Below are 27,546 nucleotides of genomic sequence, written 5' to 3'. Positions count from 1 at the left end.
TGTTGATATCATTACCAAAAGAAATTGTTATAAACATTAAACAGCCAGAAATAACAAATTTATCAATAATCACTATCCCGGCGATCGAGATCTAGCGAAATTAATTGGGGTGGGAGAGTTGCGCAGCGCGTACCGCGCAACTGAACTCGGCGGCCGCGCTCAATCAGTCAGTCGAGGTGCGCACTCAAAAGGGAGTGGAAGTGCTGCGGGACCAGAAGGCTGAAGGACCTTTGAGCTGCCCTGGCCCACCCTGACCACCCCGGCCCACTCTTGCCTACCTTCCAGTTGACCAGGGATCCTCCAGACCTGAACTGGACATCACTGGCCGACTTTGGTCCACCTTTAGCTAGCTTAAGGTGGACCAACGGTCATTTAAAACTTACCTGGTCCACCTTAAGCTAGCTCGGGGTGGGCTTCTTGGAAACGGCGAGGTTCTTGGAAACTTTCACCGCTCACCTTGGTCAACTTTCAGCAGCTCTTTGTAAGTAACAATACAAATATACACTTTCTGTTTTAGAGTTCGTGTTCATTCAACGAACGTCGTCAATTATTATTTCTGTGTTTCTAATTCGAATTTGCGTCGAGACTTTTCAAAAGTTTCTCTCCTTGAAATTATATTATATTTTATTTTTGACATAAAATTGGTATTCCTCCGATCGGAGGTCCCCCAGGGGCTCACTCACGGGTGCGTCCCGTGGGTGAGTACGGGTATTGGCGAACGCGGGGCGCCCCGAGCCCATAGGTAGTTGCGTCCCAATTTCTTTCGATTTATTTTTCATTGGAATTGTTCATCTTTCCAATTAAAAATTACTTCTGAACTTTCAAATGTTTCTATTCCAAAATTTTTAAATCTGATTTAAAATTGGTTTTCCTCCGAACGGAGGTCCCTCAGGGGCTCACTCACGGATGGGGCCGTGGGTGAGTACGGGTATTGGCGAACCCGGGGCGACCCGAAGCGCCAGTAGTTTGAAGTTCTGACTTCAACTGCTCTTGTTGAATCCTTGTCGGTTAGGCCGCACTCGTGTGCGGGGTTAGCTTGGCTCTCGTGAGCTGGTCTTTGCTTGGCTCTCGTGAGCTGGTCTTAGGTTGGCTCTCGTGAGCTGGTAGTTTTGCACTCTTGTGCATGTTAGGTAGGCCGTACTCGTGTACGGGGTTAGCTTGGCTCTCGTGAGCTGGTCTTTGCTTGGCTCTCGTGAGCTGGTCTTAGGTTGGCTCTCGTGAGCTGGTAGTTTTGCACTCTTGTGCATGTTAGGTAGGCCGTACTCGTGTACGGGGTTAGCTTGGCTCTCGTGAGCTGGGCTTCGCTTGGCTCTCGTGAGCTGGGCTTCGCTTGGCTCTCGTGAGCTGGTCTTTGCTTGGCTCTCGTGAGCTGGTCTTAGGTTGGCTCTCGTGAGCTGGTAGTTTTGCACTCTTGTGCATGTTAGGTAGGCCGTACTCGTGTACGGGGTTTAGAGTTGTCTTGCGTCGTTTCTTCATGTCAACGTTTCGTCTTCTTTTCATCGTTTCCTTCTATTTTTGTACCTCTATGGAATTGTGACTAATTATGATTTGTCTGCTTCAGCTGGAGTACGACAGCTCATCATCTTTGTCATCGACGGAGGATAACACATCGACCGAAGACCTCACATCGACAACGAACGAAGACCTCAACAACATCGTGCCTAATTATTGTTAGTCTGTTTCAGCTGAAATCCAACAGCTGAGCATCTTGATCGCCGAACGAAGAGACTACATCAAACAACGCATCGACGAAGTCATCGAAATAATTGTAATTTAGAATTAGTTTAATTCTTAAGATCGTCGTTGTAAATATGTCGAGTAACTATTGCCCTAACTTCGCTTTGCTCGAGTCGATTGGTAACTCCGACACAGCAGAAGGCTGTGTCGGACCTTGTTTGCAAGTTTTGAACCGGTCCACGTTGCGATATTCGGCGTGGATGCACTGGGAAATGATGGTCAGGGAGCAGTACTCGCCAGGTAGAACCCTTCCTTCGTAAAATGTCTGCCGAAGTCATGTCGACGCTGGCGTGGCTCGCGCCGGGAGCAGGGGTTTTATTCCCCATAAGTCTCTTCGTCGCCTTGTTGCGTCAGCGTTGCTCGTGGCGGGTAGTTGGGGTTAGGTTGATCTACCAAAAGGTGGAGGCGTCCCTGGTCATCATTCTCCGTGTGGAGCGTCGGGTATCGTATACTGGTCGGCAGAAAGCTCTGCAAACATTGTACGCGTCGCTTCACCCACGAATCAGAGTCTTCTGCTCTGGTTCGGTTTTGTTTCTTTCTTTGAAAGAATCAGAGCCTTCTGCCTGATTCGTTCTTGATACCTTTTGCCCCTCAATAATTACTCGACATACGCTAAATGGAAAAGTGAACTTTTCTTTCTGTGGAAAAGTGACCTTTTTCATCTAGCGATCTGCGAAATTTAGTTTATAAGATTGTAAAATCGTCGTTGTAAGAAAGGGAGTCAGAAGGAAGCGTATTGAATTCCTTCTGGTTTCCTTTCGGGTCTCTTGTGCAGTAACCTCCTCGTGGTGAGACCTGGGCAATCGGTATTATTCTCTATTTGTAAGAACTTCTAGTAATCTTACAAATAGAGAATAATATCGAGCTAATAGCTGCACAATTATAATTTCCTATAACATTTAAAATAAAAATTTAAGACTTACTAGTTATAAAAACTTGTGTATGTAATTGAACTGTGTCTGAATTTACTTTGGGTTAGATTGGGATGGGCCAAGATGGGCCTTCAATGCTTTCCTTGTTTACCCTTGGCCCACCTTCACCTTCTTGGTAAGCTCCTGTCAATTATTAACAGAAACACACAGTTTTTGTTTCGGAGTACCTTTTCATTCAATGAACATCGGCAATTCTTTTTCTGGATTTCTAATTCAAATTTTCTTCTGAACTTTCCGAAGTTCCTGTTCTTAAAATTGATATTTTGTGCCTTCCTGTTCTTAAAATTGATTATGTCCGACCGGCGCGGCGGTCCCGTCATTTATTATAGGTACATATATAGTCTAAGCTTCTCGTGGATCTAGTTGCAACATTTATCGTTCGTCAGCGTAGAGGGCGTAAGAAATCTAGTTGTTGTTAACGATGTCGGTATTTCAGATCGTGAGACACGAAACCCCAAATGGTGATTGATCTACTCTTATACCTCGTCTGTGACGAAACCCCATATGGTGATAAGTCTATTCCTATACCTCGTCTGTGGAGATATAGGAGTAGACCAGTTACCTTATGGGGTTTCGTGCCGCACGATCTGATATATCGACAGCACCACCGACGAGACACTGTTATAACAGTATCCTATACCCCGTCTGTGCTAATATGCCCAGATTTATGAGTTATCGGTAATGTCGAACACGACATATAAGCATGAAATTGACTTAAAACTTGAACATTTTGTCACTGATGGCGCAACAAGTCTGTCTGCTCCATTTATTCTTTCCGAACGTATAGAATCGAATATGAACATAAATCGTTGCTATTAATAGCAGCTACCGTATAAACTCGTTGCACAGGATTTAAAAATGACATAATAAATCGATATAGAGAGTTTACTTTCATTTAAAATTAAATACCGTGGGTTTGCAGCTACTTCAAGAAGACCGCAAACGGCAAGATGGCTGGTGCCATAGTGCGTTGTTTTCAGGTCCCGAGGAGACAATTAGGTGAGTTTTGACGTTACCGTTTTGTTTTTTACAATAAAAGAGCTGTTCGAACGAAGGGAAACAATTGACAACCCATTGTTCATTAATTTTCCACTGTTTCTCGTCGATCAGTAGAGTTTTCGACATTTTTGCGTCTCCGTTTGCGACAAGGTTATGTAATTGAAGAGATTTCGTTGGTTTTCCAGGTCTCCTTGGATCTTCTTTGGCCCACCAGCAGCAGAGAACGCTAGCCGATGCGGCACCGGAAGGGAAGGTAAGGTTTCTTTCATTTCCACCCTCAATTTTGAGATTGCACAATGTCTTGACATAGTTTTGGATACCATACTCTTTCTTCCATTTGTAGAAGAAAGGTGGTCCCCTGGCCGACCAGGACCGTATCTTCACAAACTTGTACGGAAGGCATGATTGGAGGTTGAAAGGTGCAATGAAAAGAGGAGATTGGTACAAAACCAAGGAGATCTTGAACAAGGGTGCAGACTGGATCATTAACGAGATCAAGGTCTCTGGATTGAGAGGTCGAGGAGGTGCTGGCTTCCCATCTGGCATGAAATGGTCTTTCATGAACAAGCCATCGGATGGAAGGCCAAAGTATCTGGTAGTTAACGGAGACGAAGGAGAGCCTGGCACCTGCAAGGACCGTGAAATCCTACGTCACGATCCACACAAACTGGTAGAGGGTTGTCTGATTGCCGGTCGTGCAATGGGAGCCTGTGCAGCCTACATTTACATCCGTGGGGAATTCTACAACGAGGCATCGAACATGCAAGTGGCCATTGCAGAAGCCTACCAAGCTGGACTCATTGGGAAGGATGCCTGTGGCTCTGGCTACAACTTCGACATTTATGTCCAGCGTGGAGCTGGAGCCTACATCTGTGGAGAGGAGACAGCACTGATAGAGTCTATCGAAGGAAAGCAAGGAAAGCCTAGGCTAAAACCACCATTCCCAGCAGATGTCGGCTTGTTCGGCTGCCCGACAACCGTCACCAATGTTGAAACTGTTGCTGTGGCTCCTGTAGGTATTTGGCATTGTTGTGAAACAATCGCATATAGGGACATGGCATCTCTACAATTAATATTTCTTTTTATAGACCATTTGCCGACGAGGGGGAGCCTGGTTTGCGTCATTCGGCCGAGTGCGTAACCACGGCACGAAGTTGTTCAATATCTCCGGCCACGTGAACAACCCGTGCACTGTGGAAGAAGAAATGTCCATTCCTCTGAAAGAGCTGATCGAGAGGCACGCCGGCGGAGTGATCGGCGGATGGGACAACTTGATGGGAGTTATTCCCGGAGGCTCGTCCACTCCCGTCATTCCCAAAAGGTACTACATTTCCATCTGATGCATTTTTTCCTATCAACAGCAAGCGAGATAAGTGTCCTGTTTCAAACGTCTCACCCTGTAGACTGAGGGGACTTACAACCCTGACACTTTGACTATTGGAAGCCTATTAATAGGCTTTTTCATAACTGTATTATGTTCAAGACATGTGTAGTCATTTTCTTTATTTTAGAAATTCTGAAAGAAATTGTTACTAGGGGTGTGCGAGAACCCAAAAATGTGATCATCGTCGGTAGATAAAGTGCTAAGCCATCGAAACAATGTTGCAGCGTCTGCGATACAGTATTACTGGACTTCGACGACCTCGTGAGAGCGCAGAGCTCGTTCGGCACAGCTGCCGTAATCGTAATGAACAAACAGACGGACATAATCAAGGCCATTACGCGGCTCCTTAGCTTCTACAAACACGAGTCCTGCGGGCAGTGCACTCCGTGCCGCGAGGGTGTTACCTGGATGTACAAAATCTTGCAGAGGTACCTTCCGACCTTGCTCCGAACCTTTCGAGCAGCGGTAACGTTTCGACTAATTTTCAGATTCGTCGAGGGAAAAGCTGAAGAGCACGAGATAGACATGTTGTGGGAGTTGACCAAGCAGATCGAGTTGCACACAATCTGCGCGTTAGCCGACGGTGCCGCGTGGCCGGTGCAGGGTCTGATCAGGCATTTCCGGCCAGAAATCGAGGCGCGAATTAGGGACCGCAAACAGGGCGTCGCCGCTAACTGAATACAAAGGTAGTGACTAGACAAAGCCGAATTTTCCACGGTTTATTACGCGATCGAGCCAGCAAAAGGAAGAATATACGGACTGTATGAAACCTGTTGTAAGATTTTATATTTATTTTCAGTGTACATAGCGAATCCACGCGCGGTGTAGTCACGTTTCCTCTGTATTTACGCCGGACCCTGGTTAAGTCTCGGCGGTTCGGTGAATAAAACACATGGAAAAACTCGTCGTTCTTTTCCTGGCGTGACTCTTGATCCTTTACGTGTTTCAATTTTGACTGTAGGATCCCAGATGGCCTCCAATGAGAATCCTATCGCTGTGCCTTGGCCCCGAGAGCCGCAAGTTGAATATCTTTTTTCTTCAGGACGCTGGAATGTTCAACTTTGGCCCCGTGGCCTTTTAGAGAGAGCTCTATTAATTTAATGTAACCCTAAGTTCCACGAGTTGAATATCCTTCGAGAATTTGCGACAAAAATGATAAACTAATTGTATCGTGTGTCCATTTCGTGTAATTGCGAGGTCGCGGGGCCCTACCCGCTTAAGAGACTATACCTTAGAGTGGGGGAAGCTCTTCTTTCAAACATCGGTACGTACACTCTGCCATTATTTCCTTAATCCTGTCATGTGTAGATCATTATAGAAAATGAAAGTATGGAGCAAGGGGGTACCGAACGATACTTTGCGTTTATTCGTCCATTATACAAGAAAAAATTCTCTAGCTCTAACGTTCCGCTGACTACGGTACAGATAATAATGTCGCTCGGATACGGTACAATGTGCGTATACAATATATATATATCGTATACAATACAAATATATATATGTATATACATACAAAAGCGCTCGCTCGATTTACAGACCGACGAATTCTTTCTCTCTCTCTCTCTCTCTCGTACTCTCGTTCTCCAGCAGCCGTTCTAATCGGGACTGTCTTTTTAAGGATATCGTTCCTTTTCTATATTTTTTCTGTTTTCTCTCTCTCTCTCTCTCTGTTTACATCGTATATATATCTTTGTTTTGTATCTCGCTCTCTCTTTCCTCATTTTTTCTCTCTTTCTCACACGCACGCTCTCTCGCTGTTTTTTTTTTGTTTGTCAATGTCAAGTTACGTTACTTAAATAAAATTAAGCTAGCCATTACATTCGGAATAACTCTCGACAAAGATTATCCCGGGTGAGTTAGTAAGCGCACACACTGTCTTTTATGATAGGTCCATTGTTACGTTATCTCCCACGTTCTCTGTCTACCTCTATCTACCTAAAAATCTCTGTCCACCTGCCTATGGTCGCGTCTCGCTCTCGAAGGACCGCGAGTGGCGGCGAGAGACTGCCAAATTAACAGTGTCAATGCTCCTCCTGACGATGTGACTGGCAATGTTCATTGACTTCTCTCGGGTCTGGGAATTATTCCATTTTATTTCATACTAGTCCAAAGGTTCGTTGAATAGGTATACAAAGCTCTTTCTTTATAAAACGATAGGTTTGTTGTTCCCTTCACGCCGGCACAGTTCTCTGCAGCAGTCCTATTCAACCGCTACTGCATATGCTCGCTTATTTATAGACTGCGGACCTTTATGTGAAATATAAATATTTTCGATCACAAGGTGCCGGAAACGAATAAATACGAGTTTCTTTAATAATTTTGATAACTTGACGATATATCGATGCTCTTAAATTCCTCTTATCTTTCCCAATTTTGTCATAAATGCATAAAATCCACAGTCTACTTATTCGTTAACTACCCGACCGAATCGCTTATAGAACTGCGAAATTTCTATGAAAATTAACACGTCCACTACCGCCGTCACAGTTACCAACATTTGCTTAACGATGGCCACATTAATTTGGTACATTTTGGTATTTAAGGTCTTAGTAGACTATATTTCGAGAATCATTCACGTTCTGCTGCGAAATTGTTTTGCTTAGTTTTGAAAACATTTTAACGAAAAAGATAATGCCGGCAGTGAACGTGTCAAGAAACGCTTATCAGAAGGGGACGCTGGAACACAAACGATCGGGGGCCAGATTACAATCATGCTAGGTACAGTAATGCGTAGCCTCTTCCGGTTTCTCCCTTCTAAAATCTTTTTGAAATTTGTCTCTGAACCTTAGGTTTCGTGGAGCACAGGTTGAGGATCATCGCTGTGAATTCGGGGCGATTCTGTTGAGCCTGACGAGCCTCACGATCCATAGATCGGATCCCCGTCGCTTCTCGCGGATCCCTAACACCGTGTAGCCCTGCTAGAGCAGACGCGCGTGTCTCGTAGCAAAATAATGTACGACGTTAAATCTCGTTATCTCGCATGATTCGATTGTACTTGTCGCAAGTCCTCGATCGGACGCGTTGTAACAAGGTACACGATATGATTGAAATGAAGCTCGCTCTCACTCTCTCACATTCTCTCCCTCTCTCTCTCTCTCTCTCTCTCTTTCTCTCTCGCCGGACGCGCTCGCGTTCTTTGGCATGATCTGGTTGGCTATCCTCTGGCAAGATCACGCTCGCAATCGTGTTTTTTGTTTTATTTCGGAGACCCATGCCGCTGGACCTGCGCCACTATTTAGTATCCTGTATATGTATATAGATACATATATATATATATATATATATACATAATTATTATATATGTATATGTACGTATAATCAGCCATAAAAATAGACGCGATTCTATTGCAGTTTCCTACGTCAGCCCCCTTTGCCTGCGCGGCTCTCGAGGATGATCGCTGAACGCCAGTCATTGACGATTCTCACCTCTTTTTTAAATCATTCTTCGCTCGCATAGGTCGCGAGGGCCTTCGAGGACAGACCGGGACAGACGCCATCGCTCTTTTTCAATCTACACACTCGATTATGCGTTTCCGTCTGCTCGTTTGATTTATGTTCTTGTACTTGTCGCTAGACTGCGGACCCTTGTGCAAATTACAAATGTTTTACCTAAATTTCATTAATTTTTTACAATTCGTCTGATGTATTTCATCGTTTTGTGTTTCCCTTACTCATTTTTGTATGAAATGCGCAAAATCCGCAGTCTATTAATCACTTTACCTATCGCAGACTCATCTAACAAGCTTTTAGAAGGGGTTTAACGATTTTGCTTCAAAAGAATTTCATCGATCATACCACTCAGGGTAATCTGTTCGTCGAATTTGCTAAACTAATATCGGAAAAATACTAGATAATCTCCGGTAGGCAATGTGTCAATTGTATATCGTGTTTATACAAAAGCGGGCGGCACCTGATTTCCTTCGTATCTTTCAACGTCGAGTTAATCTGCTAGCTTCTCTACACTTTATGTAAAGATTCAACAAACTTTTTCTGTACTGCTAACATTTCTGACTATATGTTTTCGATATTGTTAAAGTCAAAATCACAAAGCCGACTGACTCGACGTGTATACAAGAATCTAGGAAATAATGATTGGGTTGGTCAAAAGATCCGAAGAAAAATATTGTTTCAGTGAATCAAACTTTGAAGAATTCGAATGTTGTCCATTTTATTCGAAACTATTCCGTCGTCTATTTATTTTTAGTAGATAATCCGCAGTCTAATCATCACTGTACCAAAAATCAGGAAAAAACAAGTCATCATGGTCAACCTAATAATTACAAACTCCTACTCACGACCAAAAAAAAAAAAAAAACGGACTAAAAATTCTGCATCTAACAAAAACAATCTACCAGCCAACCCTCTCGCATCTCGCGAACAAAAGCGAATCCAAGACACCAAAAGAATGGAATGGGTAAAAATTTGCTCTTGAGATGCGAAAGGGTTGAAGAACATCAATTCCAGTCGATGGACCAAAAAATCGCATAGACAATGATCCTAATCGACGATCCTACGCTACAGGGTGTCCCTGTAGATTAAAACTCAATTCCATGATCGCGATCTTCGAATACTACACGGGACCCCCTGGTCCCGTTATAAATCAAGAAACCGAACGACATGGACATCCATTCGGAACATAGTAACATCAATCTTCTCTCGATGGCAGTGACTTCTGGGCCGACCCGCCTCCGTAGAACCCGGAAAGATCGTTCCATCGCGATCGATGGCGCGATCTATCAGCAAATCGCTCCGATTCGGATCGATATCACGCTATTTCGCCAGCTTGACCGTGTGTCCTAATTAGGTGTCGCGCGGTAACGAGGTATACGTTGAACCTTGAACTTTGGTTCTTCGAAATTCATTTCTTTCTTCTTTACATTCGCAATATTCAACGAGCGTCCAATATGGTCACTAGACTGCGGACCTTATGCATTTATGACAAAAACGAGTAGGTGCAATTTAACACTAGAACGACCGAGCAATAAATGCGACTGACGTATATTGCTTTGTAACAGTGACAAGACTGTGCCCATTCAGACTTCATACAACTTTTATTGTAATCTGTGCTTCAATGAAGAGGTTCATTAAAAAATTTCCGATGAAAACATTTTTACAATTTCAGTAATTGTAAAAGAAAAAATTAGGAAGCAGTCATTTTGACTGCTCCGGTCGTTCTAGTGTTAAAGCTGTAGACAGACTTAAAAAATGTGACAGTACCAATGTATTAGTTGCAACTTGTAAATAATATTCACAGATGAAGAGATTTTTGATAATTTGAACCTGCTCCTTGTTCTGGTTTTTATCAAATCTAAAGTCCTGTCTATTTTGTTCGTCTGGACAGTAATGGAGTCAGTATTATGACAGAGTCGTTTTTAAGCAAATCGATAGCGCCGTCAACGTGTTAAAGGATGAAAGAAATTCGTGTTTAGCTCTTACACGTTCCAGTTAACGCAAACAATTTTTATTTTGCATAGAGATCCGCCGTCCATCGACCACTTTCGATCAAGTTTAACGAATGGAGTACAACCGACGAGAGAATCGCCAAACGCAGCGTCACGACGCGTTTAGGAAATCCCGCCTTTACAAAATGGTAACAGCGCGAAATCAAGAATTGTATTTAGTCCACGCCCAGCTCATCAGGGATCACCTAAATCTATGAAACCGCGACACGAAGCTGGTTAAAAGCGATCATCTACAGCAGGCGACAGCTAATCAGAACGCGGTCGAGCATCGGAGTGACCCGGCTCGTCCGTGGCCAGCGTCCAGGTAAAATCGCGAGTCCAGCGACCCGGTCGCGGGGGTTTTTGTGGGTACGTGTACGATGGTCGAGATCGCTCGCTGGCGGATGGAAGGCACGGGGTAAGGATATCAAAAAGGGGTACGAAGGGTGATGACAACAGCTCGTTCGCTCGACGGTGGTGTTCCCCGAGACTTCTGCGACTATCGGTCCTCCTCGGCCCAGTCGCTGGCTGCCCAGGCGGGCAAAGGTGTCTCGTACTCCCAGCCGGGTCCGCAGTAGCGCCACGCGTGCAGATACATCACCAGGTCGGAGGGCTTCGGGTCCCTGTACTTCACTTTGCACTCGTAGCAGTGCGGGTCCACGGTCATCTTGTCGTTCGCGAAGCTGGAGTCTGGCGGCTCGGAGCCTGTCTGTGTGCCGACGGTCACCTTCAACGACTGTTCCTGTTGCTGTTGCTGCTCCTCTTCGCCGAGTCCAGGCGTGGAAGAAGGAGACCCGTCCTTCTCATTCCCGAGGACTCGGTCCTCCATTTCTAACTTCGGCTTGAACAGACTCATCTCCGAGTCTCCGTCCATCCCCAGCCAGTTCTCGGCGTTGTGGATGCTGATCAGGTCGCGGACAAGCTCTTCGTCCGTTTTCTCGATGTTACCACCTTTGCCCTTTTGAGGACCGAACACCACGTGGTTGTACAGAGGGTCGTTCACCACCGGGTAGCCCAGATACTGCAGGTGCACGCGGATCTGGTGCATCCGGCCCGTCTGAGGCTTGCACAACACCACCGAGGACTTCCCGTTGTAGCTCAGACGCTTGAAACGAGTGATGCAGTCCTTCCCCTTCTCGGACACCTTGCACACACCGATCTTGTACGAGACCACCTCGATCGGCTCCGAGCACACCACCTCTTCCTCCGGGAACTCGCCCTCTACTCGACACACGTACTGCTTGTGCACCTGGAATGGTGATCAAGGAGTTAGCATCGTTCAGAACGCAAGCGGAGTTTCCATAGACTATCGTAACGCGTTACGTAACACACACACACACACCTGTCGATTTCTTATTTGTTGCTCCATCTGTCTCGCCTTCTTCGGCGTCCTACCAAAAAGGAGAATTCCGCTTGTCAGTCTGTCCAACCTGTGGATCGTCCTCAGGTTCTTCAGGTTGTACTCCTTCGCCAGGATGAAGACCACGGTGTTGTGCCGATACCGTCCGCACGGGTGCACCTGCAATCCCAAAATAAAATAACTCAGTGCGATTCGAACGGCGATGATGATCGTGATCACGCGGATCGTCATGCAAAAGAAAACTTTGTTACAGCGATCGCTAAGCGAAGAAAAGAAAGAAAGAAAGAAAGTGTCTTTTCCAGTTTTAAATGACTCTTGCGTACGGTTTGTTGGTCTCCTAAACCTCTAAATAACTTCCGATTCTCTTCCTATACTATCATAGATTCGGTTTTACTCAACGAAATTAGACTAACATATCTTTAAAAATTGCAGAATACTACACCGGTGGAAGCGAGGTCGAAGGATCGGGGGCTCGAATGAATTTCCCACTAAATATCTGAAATGGCTAATATTTCGGATTTTGAAGCTTTCGGAGGACGATCGATCGAGGTATAGAAAAACGTGTTGAAAGTATAATAAATTGAATTTTGTCCACGAGAAACGGGTGCATGTGCATTCCGAAGTTTCGCATCAACCCTGAAGAATCCGAAATGGAGCCATCAATGGAAACGATCCCGGTGGATGAACGCCGTTAAAAGCCGCGATAAAAGCTCCGGCGCAGCAAGCGGCGGCGAAGCGTTCGCGAGGGCGGCTTTTTAAATTAAAAGGCGCGCAGCCGATCGTTTTCTCGGTTGCAGGTGCCCGGGGGGCAGTTTCCATCGGGCCATTAGAATATTAGCTGGCACGCGTTGGTACCCGTCCGATCGCATTGGATCGCATTGCATCGCGCTCGGAACGAACGCTTTACGGGGAACCGCGTGACGAGACCGGAACACGTGTACACACGTGCACACACGTGCAAACGCGTCACGTGCAAACACGCCTCCGAGAGAGAGAGAGAGAGAGAGAGAGAGAGAGAGAGAGAGAGAGAGAGAGAGAGAGAGAGAAACCCAACTATCCGGATCCATTTCTAGCCCGATGGTGGTGATGCGATTCGGGACGTTTGCGGGGGCGTGCCACCAAGGGAAATAAAAACAGGTGATATCGGCACGACAAAGGAGGAAACGATCCGGGACGGCCGCAGCCGTTTGCGGGACCGATGTTTGCGGATCCAAGCTGTGCCCTGCATCCTGCTTGTGTCCTGTGTGCCCCCTCCTGTCCTGTGGACACAGCGACCAGCTGATCCGGAACAGTCAGCCCCGAAAAATACGACAGCCGAGGAATGGGCTTTCGATAATTGTTTTCGCCACCCGACGCTGCCACAGGAAATTTAACGCGTTGTTTCGACGCGCAGAACGATACCAACATGGTATTATTTTGTATTAGGTTGCCAACTAAATTCACGACATTCTGTTCAGTGTCTCGTTCTCCTGTTCATAAGTTTATAAATTAACCCTTTGCACTCGAGTGGTGACTCTGAAGCACCACTAGAAATTATTGTGGCATTATTTCAATGAAATTACAAAAAATATTACAAAATATTTGTTACATTACAAAATTTCTATTTAATAGATTACTAAACATTTAAATATTATACGTGGAAATCGGATCAGTTTCGTATGAATAAAATGAAAATATTCCAAGACGGGAGAAAAGTTTAGTTTTAGCATGAAAACAGCGCCGAGTGCAAAGGGTTAATACCATACACAATAGCACCGTACAAAATTCTTGTGGGGAAGCGTTTTGGTAGAAAGTTGGCAGAAAAGAGGAAATGTAGAGAAGAATAATTTTGATTCTTAAGTAGAACGAGTCAGCCACTGGTCAGACAAGGCCAATTTCCTCGGTGCTCGAGAAACGAGGGAATATTCGATCCACAATGAATAACCCGCGTAAATTATTGCTATTGATATTGTTTTAATCTTCATATTATCCCACTTTATTTCTAACTTTTCACTTTTCTTTCAGGTTCGAGGAAAATTCGCTTCACCGACGAAGACGCAAGGCAGGATATCGGTCATCAATTCGATTTCAACCCTTGACTATCTTCAGAAAGTATTTCTATTCCATAAACTGATGTTTTCTAAAAGTAGCAATTATGAAATCTAATCTTTGCGACCACTTCCAGGAACACCAAAGGATCTCACAAGCCATCTCCACCCGAAAAAATCCCACCACCACCACCACCGAGCACTGATTGATCGAGCCCCTTCCAACAAAATTGTAGGAATCAGACACTTTGGACATCTCGAACGCACGCGAATATCAGCGAGAATGAACTTGCCGTGCCGGGTTTAATCGGTCCATAAAAAAAGGAGTAGAGCCCTAGAGTCGTCGGATATGAGTATACTCGTGGCTGTTCTAGGATCGTCGAGATCCTCAGTTCGCAATAAAGCGAGCCAGAGGGCTTGTTCGAACATCTCGAAGGTCCTTGGGCCAACGTCGATGGTCTGTCGGTGCCGGGGAACTATTTAAGGCGTGAATGGCGAATAAACGGGGATAATAAAGAGGAAGTAGCGGCCCGTAAAGACCCGTTGACAGCCGACCGACAGCGAGAGCCACTCGATTCCCCCGGATAATCCTGTCTACGTCCACTCGAACGCCCCGTTTCCTCTTCTATGCATGCTTGACCTAATCAGTGACATGCACGCGGACGTATCTCGCCGTAGCCGGCACAATCCTCTTCCGGGTCAAACTATTTCTTTTTTTTTCATTACGATAACAGGCTTTCCAGGCTGGACTTAATTTTTTAAGGCGATTCCCGGCCATTCTGTCGCTGCGCGCGCGCGATTTATTCGAGTTCGACGGGCCCGATGGTCGAAAGACGCATGATCCCGTGGCTAATAAGGTCGAGGGAGCCGTAGGGAGGTGAAATATTGTAATAATGACGAAAGTGTTCGATCGAAGCTTATGCTCTTCGGGATTTCAAAATGCTTTATAGGAGATTCTTGTGTAACGCGATTAACAAATTGTTTGAAATTTCATTTTCCCTCCAACCAAGACTTATAAATGAAGGCTTATAAAAATTTTGCTTTGTCCTAACATTCTTTGGGCATTCAAAATTCTTGCACCCTATAAACACCCTAATTCTACAGTCCGGAATCCCGATCATTAGCTTCGACGATCCCTGCGCGATGTAAAAAGCAAAAAAATGTCCAATCGTTCTAACCCTATTAGATTTCGCACGCAATTTCGCTTCGCATTGAATTTCCCGAGAGCTAATAACGAGAAAATTGCGCTCGGACGTCCCTAAGAGAACGCGTGCGTTTGGACTTAATAATAACAACAATAGCATAATAACAACAACGGTCTTTAGCCGGGACAATGGCGCCAAATGTTTGCAACGGAAAGGGCTGAAAGAACATGAAAACGAGGACAAAGTAAATTCACGATACGACACAGTAGACGTGAAAAGCGGCAGGAAAAAGGAGCGTAAAGTAATTAGTAAATAAATGAGGGAAAATGAAATAGCCGAGGCGATGTCGTGTGCGAGGATGAGCTTCACAGAGTAAGCGGTGTTATTAAACCGAACGCGGATGTAATTCTATAAAGCTGGAAAAGAAGCTCGGGAGGAGTGGGGAAAGGGACAGGGTGAAAATATTAAAATGATTTTAATCAACGGAATAGCCGTCAAAGTACAACAGAATTAATACGCTTATAGCAGAATGAAAATAAACAACTACATTCTTGAACAGCAATGAAAAAAATTAACTTCTATTCGGTTGTAAATTGGCTGATCGAACAAGTCCGAACTCTTTTGTTTCACTCCTCCGCGTTTAATTTTGTTTAAATTTTTATCTAACACCGTATTTATACAAATCGAATGTTGTTTTAACTATACACAATGTTGGCGTTGTTTGAATTTCACTGATAACGGAGTAATTGCATCGAAATCTGCGAATTTCACCGTGAAAATTTTTAAATGCATTTATCAGACTTTTATGCTGGTGTTCGTACCTTTGCAGTTCGTTGTAAAATTCACCTAATATTGACCAAACCGTATGATCGAGCAAACTTCAATTTCATAGCTTATTTGAAGGCAAACGAATAAATTGGCACGGCAAACGCGTGTCTCTTTGACTGCAGTTTCCAAAATCCGCGATTCGATCATTTATTTTGCAATTGGATCAAACGGCTCGCGTGTCGCAGCAATTTTAAATTATTATTTAAGCGTCACAGAGAAACGAGATTTTCCCTGAACACGAATAAAGCCGTCGAGTGATTCGTACGTCGAGAAGCAGGAGCCCGGCCCGATCATTGTTGCTCCCAGCAATTAAATGATCGTTCGAGCGGTCGCGAGAATGTTTTTGCAACGATTAACCGAAACGGCTGAATGGTAATTAAGCGTCGTACAATGTTTCGCGGCAGTTTCTCTTTGGCCGTTAGTGTGTGGACGCGACGCGACTCGTAAATTAAACGAAGAACGCGTAACAAAAAGCCCCGGGGTCCCGTCGAACGTGTTCCGAGTCATTCAAAAAATAATTAATCCTTTTTCCTGGTCCCGTTACATTCGCACGCGACGCCTATGCCGCGGCGGAACGAAGACGGATTGCTATTATTGTTGGTCGTTGCTGTTCGCGAATGAATTTCTCTCTCTACAAAGTTTCGCTGCCGGATACAGGCCAAGTGTAGTTTGTTAATTATTGTTGGGGAGCAGGGAATTCATTTTTGTTCACCCTAGATCGTTCCTTGCGTCGATTTCGGACAGTTGCGACGGCTTTCACAATTATATTTTAGACTCGTCCCGTTCAATTTCGGAGTTTCGCGTTTTAGTGAATTAATCATAGGTTCCAGCGTGATTTACTTAATTTTACAATAGAAAAAATAGTCAGGAATCAATTTTTACACTGTACTCGAACAACAGTTGGTCCACCAAGTATTTTTCTTCGTTAATTCGTTACGTATTTCGTGTTTCAAGGATGAAGTACTTGAGAGTTGTATATAAAATCCTGGGAGCGGAAGAATCCAATATGGCCGCCGCGAAGGAAGCTCTCCCGCATTCCCGGCTGGCCTAATCGCTCGTTATTCCTTTTTAAAGTAAACACCGCGCATTCTTACGCGAAATAAATACCGGAAAAAAATCTCGAGACGTTCCTTAAAAGGTAGGTAGAAGAATTTAGTAAGGAAAGAAACTCTCCGCAGCGTCTGGTTAATTAAAACGGCGACGGCGCGGTGCGTTAATCGGCCGAACGAAAAGTCTCTTCGAGGAAGAGAAAGGAATCATCGACGGGAATGACGAGATAAATGCGAAAACCGTGTTCAGCCGTAGTCACTGTGTAGAAATGCGATTGCAAAACCGCCGGGTAATTATTCATAAACGTTTTTGCCGCGTTCGGACGAAGGTCATCCGCGATGAGTAACCGGCAACCGACGCGGCAAGGTCGTTCTCGGCAGAGAAAATTAGTAAAATGTGCGGTTAATTGCCAGTCAAAGAAACGGAAACTTACCGTAGTCGTGAAGGCGAAAAGGGGGAGTCTGGACGACGATTGCGCGAACGCCATTTTCTCGAGAATAAAGTTTGCCTCGAAACTCGAAAATATGGAAACAAATTATTCTCTCTTCGGTGCACGATCATTTTGGAGAATTAAATGGCACGACGTTCTTCATCGTTTTAGCAAAACAGAATAAATAAGGTTTGAGACTTCGTTTCACTTTGGAGTTGTTCGGTAGTAAAAGTTTGGGAAGAAAATTTGATTATGGAATGACATTGAAAGTTGTTCGCAAAACGGAACAGAGGATCCTCGAGTTAATGGGCGAAGGAACTCGGAGATCGTTCGCGAAACAAAATGGTGGATCGTCGACGAATCCGAGATAAATGAACTGGCTCGTGAAAAATAGGGCGAAGAACCGATTAAAAATTTAGATAAAGGACCCACGGTGTAGGGAGGTTGTTAATTGATAGTGAAACGAAGTCGAGGGTGATAGTGCGCGCGCAGGGGCCCTCGGGGGCCAAAAATAATCGCGGCGATCGTGGTTCGTGCAATCGTGGTCGCGTCGGAAAGCAGAGACGATGCGACAAAAAAGCGTTTTGGCAGTACAGTCCTGGCAGTACACCACTTACAGGGATGGAGGCGGGCTTGTTGACCACGACGACGTCCTCGTCCATGTGTATCACCGTGATCGGCTCCGAGGTGACAGGCACCTCGTGTCTGCAACACACCAATCGCAACCAGCTTAACGTGGCTTTGTTCTTCTAACGCGTGGCTCTCTTCATTCTCTCTCATACACACTCATTCTCTATCTCTTTTACTAACATACACTGTCTCACACAACCGTACACCAGTCACTCAATTTTCTCTCGAAAACCATCGACACTGGGAGTGCAGTTACAATTGAAGTGACTTGTCTCCAATTTGTTATTAAAATTGTATGAGGATATTCGAGCAGAAATGGTGAAATTGAACAATTGAACATTTTCAATGCAGAAATGCTGCAAGTCGAGTTAATATTTGGATAATGAGGAATTAAGTATGAGTTCGATAAAACACAATAATATCGAAGGATGTTACGTTTGTCTTATGCAAGCCGCGCTATGATTGTACTGCGATTATTTTATTCGACGACGATTAAACTCTCGAGACGCGGTGTTAAACAGACAAACATTGACTCACACCACTTCTGCGTGAAATGGCGCTCATTTGATGGTGCTCGATGCGAGTTTCGTCGCAATACGAGCAGGATCGAATGAATTTATTTAATAATTTTCGTGCACTGTACGCGGTACACCTACTCCAACATTCATACACGCATGCCGACACACAGTGTCCTAATGAAAGCTTTCTAAACTATGTTATAAGAAACAGGAATGAAATTTCTTATACGATTTTGTGAGACTAAAATTGGTACTGCCGCAAATTATGATGCCAGTTTTATGAGGCTTTGTGTTCTATGACTCGTGCAATACTAATTGTCCAAGAAAGTTTAGCGCGCCTGTTGTGGCACTCGCATTACCCCATGGATCGTTAATCACGGGAGAATAGAATTTCGCTCGGTTTGAAGTATTCTCGTGGGATCCCATGGGGTTCGAGTGTTGATCGTTGCGGGTGTTTATGCACTTCTTCTGTTATTAACGAGGTCGAAGTGACGTGAACGTTGCCCACCGGAGTGAAACTTTTTACAAAGATCGACGCGATTGCGCGATTATGCTTCAACCAAAACGACCTTATCATAAAGTAGGATTCTCCATCTTTAACATGAGCCGTTGAACGTTCAAAAATTCCTACGGGAACACAGTCTAAAATTGTCCCAAAGAACTCCCTCAAAATATTTCGACTGAGCCAATTTCTCGATATTATTTCGTGATTCTTTTTTAAGTAGGATCCTCCACCTTTAATTTCACTCCTGAAAAGTTAAAAAATTCTGTAATAACAAATTCATGGAACAACCCCTGATTTTCCTACGAGATGATCCATTTAAAATTCCGGTGTAAAAACGAAAAAATTTCTCGAGCTCTCGGCGCCGAAAATATTACGGGAAAAAAAGGGAAACGTCGCTGTACAATCCATTCCAAAATCGGTGGACCACATCAAACGGCGCCGGAAGCAGAAAGTGGAGACCGTTGCGCGATAGAGCAACCCTTTTACTCGACAGGGAGCTAAACAGGTTAATGGCAAAACGCGGTCCGCCGCGTCGAAAGGAGTTGCAGAAAAGAGGGTGGCTCGAGCGTAGAGGTAGAGGAAGGAAACAACAATCGGACGCGAAATAGAAAGAGAAAGAAGCCAGGAGCGGGACAAAGGAGCGAGAGACGAGTCCGCGGACGAAGAACGTACAGTGGCTTCAAAAAGTATGCGAACACTGAACCTCCAATTCTCGAAATATCGTCGATATTCAACCTGCCGTGACTGCCAGAAAGAAAATCGTACAACCATAAGCTTGGGCCCGTTTTAAAGCTTCTACTTCTTTTCCTAAAATATTCTTATGTGATACTACTAGTGGAAAACCGAAGATAGGTCTCCCTCAAAAATAGTGTGCATTGAATCGTCTCTGGGAACGACGAGAATTTTTTTTAGAGGCTGAGTCTTCCGCGGAATCAAAGATCGAAGCTTCACCTTTACAATGACGCCTTAAAAATTGATCTACGATTTTTTCTTACCGTTTTATGGAGTTTTGAATGAGAGGTTTACCGCCAAGTTTACGTCAACATAAAGACACCGTGAGAGCTTCACAAGACCGAACTTGGTCCCCAATTATGTTCCATAAAACGTTCCAAAAAAAAAATCGTAGGTCAATTTTTGATGCGTCGTTGTAAAGGCGAGACTTCAATCGTTAATACCACGGTAGACTCAGTTCGGAAAAAAATTTTCCAACATTTTTACAGGCATTTCAATATGTCCCGTTTCCGAGGGAAAAAGTCGCTTCAGTTTCGCACCGGCTAGATCATGCAGGAATTTTTTAGAGGAAAATGAACGATGGCGTGCAAAATTAGAGACATCGAGCTTTGAAACGAGTCTAGATTTATTCGTCGTACGATTTTTTTTTTTTGTTGCGAAAAGACAAGAGCTTGAATATAGGCAAATTTTGGAAAAAACCAATGTCGAGATACTTTCTGTAGCCACTGTAGAGAACGACAGGTGGGCTACGTACGTGCACGCCGCGACTCCAATTACACGTTCCATCTACCTAATGCATTCCACTCGGCGAAACTGCAGTAGTCGCGCGATGCACGAGCATTCTCTCCTCGTGGACAATAAGGAAGCCTCAACCGCGGCTGGAGGAGGAAGCTTCTGCCGCGACACGAACGAATTTTCGAATGCTTTTCTTCCCTCCTCCCTCCAACGCCATTTTCTTCTATTTCTTTCTCACGCTTTCTCTCTCTCTCTCTCTCTCTCTCTCTCTCTCTCTCTCTCTCTCTCTCTCTGTTTCGTTCTTTTCGACAGCTTCCATCGTGCTTGTCCTCTCTCCACGGCTCTTTTTCGCTTTGTGCCTCGCCTTTACTGACTTGACCAGGCATTGTTAACGAAGGACGCTGCTCGCGACGCAAGGCTCTCTGAATAATTCGATTTCAGGCCGTGGCGAAACTCGGTTCGGTTTGGCTGTTCCGAGTATTCTTTTTAATTTACGCGTTATTGGAAAAGCGAAGGGCGTCCGAATTTATCATCACGGCCACGTTCGATTTTTCGGGTCCACTTGCGGCGAAACTGGGTAGCCCGAAGAGTACATTTTTTTTTTCTTGGAACTTATGTGACTTTGGGAGACCTAAAACTTGTCTAAAGCCACTGTAATGTAAAAATTTCGGTGGCTCGAAGCGTATCCATATTAATTATCACACCGTAGAAACTTTAATTGTCCTCATAAAGAAACGTCTGTCTGTACTATTTACAGTTTCACAATTGTCTCCATTTGCAATAGCTGTTTAGCTGCGTAGCGAGTGACCGGTAAGGTAGGAAATGATATTATTATGATAGAAAAAATTTGTTCCTATCGCCGGAAATCCTCTTGAGAAACATATTTTTAACGGAAAATGAACCTATTTGCTAAATTTCAGCTGAATCGAATTTGTCCGGTTTTCGGAAGTATCCGCTCTCGAATAAATTTTCCGAGTTTCCGGTGTCTCGGACTCGGCTCGGATTTCTTATCCGTGCAACTCGACTTTTCAATTTTTCTTTTCGGATAAAGATGCGCGTGTGTTCGGTAGTTTGAAGAGCATCAGACGGTATAATCGGAAGCACGCCGATCCAGCAGAATAAAAAGTCTCGTTCCTTCCTGCTGAAAGGTTCTTAGCTTCGGGGCCGTTGGAAATCGAGTTTCCTTCTCTTGTGCTCGCGACAAAAATTCCAGGAGCTTGTTAAGGAATGTATCTGAGCGTGTAACGAATTTCTGGGAAGCTTGCGGTCCCCTCGGAAAGTATTCATAAATATAATTCTCTTCTTGCAAGGACGAGACTGTCGGGACAGAACTCTTTCCCGTCCTTTCTTGAAAATATTTCAAATTGCGCCGGTACCTTCTTGGCGAATGAATTTCCCAGCAGCTTCCCGAACGTTCGAAGAAAATCATTATAATGAGAGAAATAAAGAATAGATAGAAGAGGAGCTCCGTTCGAGCGAGTCCCTCCCGTGATCACGGTTCACTGTCCACCGATAGATTCCGAATAAAGTTTCCTCCTCCGCGGAAGAGATCCAATAATTATCCAACTCGGTATTAATTGCTATTATTATTAATCAGCAACGGGGCTCCTCTTCAGCAGCGAAACTCTCTTTCTCGCCGGGAAGTTTCGATCAGCGCTAAAGCAAACGCCGCGCGATACGATTAAAACTCCGCCGCCATAGTGATTCGGATCGGCCAGTTATATTATTGTCGACTTACGCGAATTATTTAAAGAAGAAATACAGTGCCGTTTAGCTCGCGTTCCTTTCAATAAACGTAGACAATTTTTCGGACGAATAAAAGAAGAGACCTGTAATTTTTAATGTTGAAAAAATAATCTATATATTAGGGGTACCCATAAGTAATCAATTATTCGTAAAAAATTTGTTTTGCCTTTAGTTCTGTAACGATCGTTGAAGAGGAAACACGTATTCTTTTACAGTTTTCGGTAAAGCAGCCTGTGTTCAAAATATTCTAAAAAGTATAATTTTTTTTTACAACCCTGTAATAAAATGGCGGCGTCCGTACCTTCCGAGGATCATATTCGTCATTGCATACTTTTTCACTTTCGCGCGGGATTTAATGCAACGGTAACAATAAAAAAAATTTGCCATGTTTATGGAGATGTATCGAAGGTCAACAAGTGTCAACGTTGCAAAGGAGGCACTTTGAGTCATATTTTGCTTGACGAACCCTGGATTTCTATAAGATGGGAATTGAAAATTTGCAGGTAAAATAGCAAACTGTCCTTGATAACGATGGAGATTATATAATAAATTAAGAAATGAAAACCTGAATTTACTACAAAGTTTGTTTTAGATTTCAAAATAATTGATTACTTATGAATCATAAGGAAAGTGTGGAAAGTGTGAAATTTATACGATCGAGAATGAACATTGAATGTAGATTCTTTGTTATTGCAGAGAAACTCTTGACCAACCCCTTTTGTTTTCCCCATAAGTGAAAGAATATAACATTATATACATTTAAAAAATATTCCTGGTGATTGCGGTGAAAAAATTAGAAAAAAATGTAATACTACTTTAGAACAAAACGTAGGGTTTTCTACATTATCGAAGATTTCAAGTATTTTAAATAACGAGGGCGTTCAAGGACCAATAAGTGTGCCAGAACAATGTTGGAGTAAATTTAAATACGCACCGATTACTTCGTGTGACGTAGAGCGGTCATTCTCCGCGTACAAATTAATTTTGACTGACAAACACCACCAATTAACAACATTAAATTCGGAAAAATGCTCGTAATTTATTGTCATGCGAACAATACGCGTGAATATTCTGTAACATATGTACTAATATATTGCTTGTTATACTACATTTTATATATACCTATATACTTTGCATATTTTGCATATTTTGTGCATGTTACATATTTATCGTGCATAAACTTCCGTAGTCTACTTATGGTTGATTACTCCCCGTAATATGTTCATTCTACTTACACCGTTGACAGTTCTCAATAATGGAAAATCTAAAATGCATTATTTTTTTAATCAAAGTGGAAGCGTATGAAAGGTTGTAAGTTTGGAGAATGGTATTTTCGATTTCGGAAGGTGATTAAATAGCAACGGACGGTTCTCAAGCGGAAACGAAAATGTGAAATGATATTTCATAAGCGTGGCGAAGAGACAAGAGAGCCACGTGCTTGGCCCATCGGTCTCTTGGCAGCGGAGCAATCTCGGAAGAAGTTCCACTTATTTATTATCCTGCGTCGTTTAATTTAGCCAGCCAGCAGACAGACGCGTGACGGAAGCCCGTGCGCTCGTTAAACAAACCCGTTACGACAATGTCCGTATCGAATCAAATCCCTCTGTCCATGCTTCGATTACGTAAGCTCGTTGTTATAAATAATTCCCAGATTCCTTGTGCTAGAATCGCGTCTGGCCCCGAAACATTTTTGCGCAATCGCCTTTCGATATTCCATTAAGCTTCTCCCAGACAGTTATATATCTTTCTCGTTCTTACATTATTGCTGAAGTTATTAACACTCTGAGTGCCACGTCTCCCAACGAAATGGTGAAATTATTCGTGCAGCGAATTTAATTAGTTATTGATTCCAATTAAATGTATTAACCTTTTCACTTCTATGCCGTGACATAAATTATTTTTAATCGATGCAATTTTTAAGCCCGCCGCGCGCTGGCACGGAGAATTTTTATTCTGCGCGAAGATCCACAGTCTAATTAGAAGAGTCAACTGCGTCAAGTACACGAAGTGTAATCAAGTAGAACGAAACGTGTTCGAATGGGCCGCCGGTGTTTGAAAACCAGCCAGGTTTCATCGTTTCGAAAAAAACAGAGGGAAGTCTGGCTTCGGAATTCGAATTCCGAGCAAGGTGGATCCCCGGCCGGATAAAAGAGGGTTCCGGAAAAACCTTCTGGAATATTACAACGCGTTATGCTCGCGGCTGCACACGCGGTACGTGCGTGTAATGCTAGATTGATGTCTTGATATCTGGCCGAGATGGATGGTTCGCCGGATAAGTTAGGGGACGCGATAGAGTTACAGCCGCCGGTGAAAGTTGCCGCTGCCGAGTGACATCAGCCATGAAACACGTTTTTTCTGTTAGCGACGACCTCCCGGAAAAAAATACAACTCCCCTTTTCCTCGATCAATCTCTGCAAAGAGATGAATGGAGATTACGGGAGAACCGTTCTGTGTTCTTATTTTCCCCGGCGCGGCGTGTCGCGTTTCGAGGCTGTGATATGTAGCGTACAGTGAAAAAAAGCTCGAATTTAAGAGCGTTGGCACATCGTTTTTCACCTCGTCGAAATTGTTAAGAGAGGAAATAAATTTGTATCCAGCCTCCGTTTCTCGTGATCGATGTGAAAGCGCTTTCATTTTGTACGAAGGTCCGTAGTAAAGTGATCGTCGTGGCCATTCGTTCCTCCACTCGGACGATCTACTCGTTGATTCCGCCGATGATCGCCATGATTTTACGATGATATCAACGGAATAACCGGATCACCGGACAGCCAGAATGATTATAGATCATTCACCTTCGACCAGAATTAAGGAGATCCGTGCACCACCGATGACCCGGATTATGATGAATGCGCCAGCCATTTCCACGCGAATTATTCTCGTGCTGCTCGTTTTCGCTCCGCGCGGCGAAAAATTTTTATAAAAGCGTTCTCGAAATCCGAACGCGTCGATCTATTCGAGCGTGCTCGGCCCTGTGGCGGCCATCTTGGACTCTCCTCGCTACGCTGTTCCGGATAATAAAGCTGGTTAGGTTTATACGTTTTCCTTATTCATTACTGAATCATTACCAAAATTACAATCTAATACAGTGGAAGCAACCGGAGTTACGTCCTCTACAGTCTTTTTATGAATGTAACAAAATTTTAGCTGCTTTTTTAATAATGTACACATAAATTTCTAAGAATCAAATGAATTGTTTCCCAGCGTCCATTGATACAAAGAGATGCTGTAACGGGTCAGAGAGGACCCAGGCACCGCCGGGGACCGGGGCAACCGCGAAACCGTCATCCTATATGAATTACAGGCTCATCCAACCTAAGCAACCGTTCCTTCTTCGGCATTCCGCGTTCCGGAGCGTCTTGCGAACGAACAAAGGCTCTCCTCGGCATCCTCCTCGGGGCAAAATGAGCGAAAAACGGTGGAAAAACGAGCAAAAATGGGGCGCACGTGGCCCGGCGATATTGCGAGAATATTTCAAGCTGGCTTCCCCCGGTCGGTTGACAAACTCGCGCTCGTTTTCCGGGGTTTCCGCGGAATATATATCGCGTGCCATTCCCATGATAAAGTTATGATGGACTGTTACTGCCGCGGATCGAAACCTGACGGCGCTGGAACATCGATTCTTTCGGGTAGAACGGTTAACGATCCCCGGCCGGCGTATCGACCACTGATTTACGCGGCTGACGACTCGATGACGCTCGAAAGAGCGACGATAAAGCCGCGTTTACATCAGACAATTATTGACTGGACGCACCGAGTCGATCAACTCCCGAGACGTTCGATTAAAAAGTTTATAAAAATGGCCTGCATCGTCCGAATAAAAATTAGTCCCGTTTTAGTGACGTTAAATCACATTTATTTTGGGCGTGAAACTTGAGCGGAGTTCGAAAATTGAAAGCTGCAGAATTTATTTAGACGATCGCCAGTGTCGATACTCGCCGAATCGATTTGGATTAGGGAGGTTTTCGGTGCTCCGGTGACAAAATGGCGGTCATTGAAAGGCCCCCAGATACAGGAGCAGGACTAAGCTCGGTCTGTCCCCCGATTTAGCCAGCTAAATGCGTTTCTAATTCACTGCTAAAGGCTACTCTTGTGCGAAATTGCGCGACGTGTCCGACGGAAGAGGATCGTTCGCCTACGGAACCGCTTCCAGCTAATAGAATCATCCTACCCAATTTCCCGTGTCACCGGGGACATGTACGAGGACGTCACAGGATCGACGATCCTGCCAGGACCTCCTCTTCGAATTAGTGCCCCTAATAACCGACCGATCGATGCGAAGCACCGATCGAAATAATTTTGCGTCGGGTATCCACGCAATATGCGACCCAGGAACAATTTTGTCACCGAGTCTCTTCACTGTATTCGTCGCTTTACGTTCCTCATTAGAACCCACATTTATACATAAACAAATGCATCGGTACACTCGGGTGTCGAGCGAAATGAGTTTTATTAATTTGTAGCAATAAAGATAGAACGATAAAGAATCGGGTATAAATTCTCCAGCGAGTTCCAAATGAGTCTCTCGATCTCCTCTCGCTTCGAACGGAAAGAAACGAATTGATAGGAATTCGGGGATCGTCCGAGGTTCCAGGACTATGCGCGAACGATTGCGCAACGGTATATTAAGTTTCTAGAGGCTTCCGTGGCGCCGCGGATTGTTCTGTAAATAATTAATGGCGAGAGGCAAATGCGAAACGGGGCGGTGTCTCGGACCGGGTCCAGCGGATATTTGTCTAATTTAACGGGGCGTAGTTGGCGATAGAAGTATATAGGATTTCCATCGAATAGAACATTAACCGGTCTAGACGGAACCCGGGCACCGTGTGACATTTGAAAAGTGCAACACACTCCGTGCGCGTGGAGCACCGGGTTCCGCGCACCTTTCCAAATTTAACGCGGGTCACATACCGGCCTGACACACATCTCCATTGAAATGCACGCGGCTGCTGGCCTGCGAGCCGCGCAAACCGGCCCCGGGACAGTTCCGAAACAATGATTGCTTCCACGAAAAACCTCCATTACGAGCCCTCCGTCCACACGGAAAAAACGAAAACTCGAAATCCGACGTCGATTCTCGCGAAAACATCCCGTCCGTGGCTGCGGTTCTTTTCAAAAACGTACAGTGGCTTACGAAAGTATTCGAACCCTTACGTTTACAAATTTTAACCCTTAGCACTCGAATGGCGACTGTAAGGCGCCACTAATAATTGCTGTGTCATTATTCACAATATTTTTTACACTATTAAATTTGTTTGTATGTAATAAATTACTAAACACTTCAGTATTGTACGAGTAAAATGCACCATTTTCATGTGTATAACACAAAAAAAAATATATACAAGGGAAG

The 27,546-nt window shown here is 44.3% G+C and overlaps 2 protein-coding genes and 1 long non-coding RNA gene across 6 annotated transcripts in view; 1 reads left to right on the top strand and 2 right to left on the bottom strand.

Moving 5' to 3' along the window:
* Window positions 1-1,402: 1,402 nt before the first annotated feature.
* On the bottom strand, window positions 1,403-2,063 carry LOC143356458 (uncharacterized). Its single transcript, XR_013082671.1, has 2 exons — window positions 1,891-2,063; window positions 1,403-1,523 (listed from the first exon to the last, which is right to left on the bottom strand). It is a non-coding gene; the product is annotated as an uncharacterized LOC143356458 (long non-coding RNA).
* Window positions 2,064-3,466: 1,403 nt separating this feature from the next.
* Nd-51 (NADH dehydrogenase (ubiquinone) 51 kDa subunit) lies at window positions 3,467-5,955 on the top strand. 2 transcript variants are annotated; one of them, XM_076792154.1, is made up of 7 exons: window positions 3,467-3,668; window positions 3,854-3,921; window positions 4,012-4,680; window positions 4,757-4,989; window positions 5,277-5,480; window positions 5,541-5,738; window positions 5,852-5,955. In XM_076792154.1, exons 1-6 carry the CDS (start codon window positions 3,620-3,622, stop codon window positions 5,728-5,730), a joined length of 1,413 nt encoding a protein of 470 aa, XP_076648269.1. In that variant the 5' UTR covers window positions 3,467-3,619; the 3' UTR covers window positions 5,731-5,738; window positions 5,852-5,955. The 2 variants fall into 2 exon arrangements, with proteins under 2 accessions (XP_076648269.1, XP_076648268.1); XM_076792153.1 differs by having other exon boundaries at window positions 5,541-5,955.
* A 440-nt stretch (window positions 5,956-6,395) lies between these two features.
* The window catches only part of LOC143356443 (pseudouridylate synthase RPUSD2), a 262,149-nt gene continuing 240,998 nt past the window's right edge, over window positions 6,396-27,546 (bottom strand). For all 3 annotated transcript variants that reach the window (XM_076792145.1, XM_076792147.1, XM_076792148.1), the window contains 3 exons: window positions 17,951-18,038; window positions 11,836-12,012; window positions 6,396-11,742 (listed from right to left, as the gene is read on the bottom strand). In XM_076792145.1, coding sequence (XP_076648260.1) covers window positions 10,993-11,742; window positions 11,836-12,012; window positions 17,951-18,038 — 1,015 coding nt within the window. In that variant the 3' untranslated portion in view covers window positions 6,396-10,992. The remainder of the gene's footprint in view (window positions 11,743-11,835; window positions 12,013-17,950; window positions 18,039-27,546) is intronic.

Source organism: Halictus rubicundus, chromosome 8 (assembly GCF_050948215.1).
Source record: "Halictus rubicundus isolate RS-2024b chromosome 8, iyHalRubi1_principal, whole genome shotgun sequence".
In the NCBI taxonomy this organism is placed as follows: Eukaryota; Metazoa; Arthropoda; class Insecta; order Hymenoptera; family Halictidae; genus Halictus; species Halictus rubicundus.
Note: the sequence above shows the minus strand (reverse complement) of the source record. Positions and strands in the feature narration are given on the sequence as shown.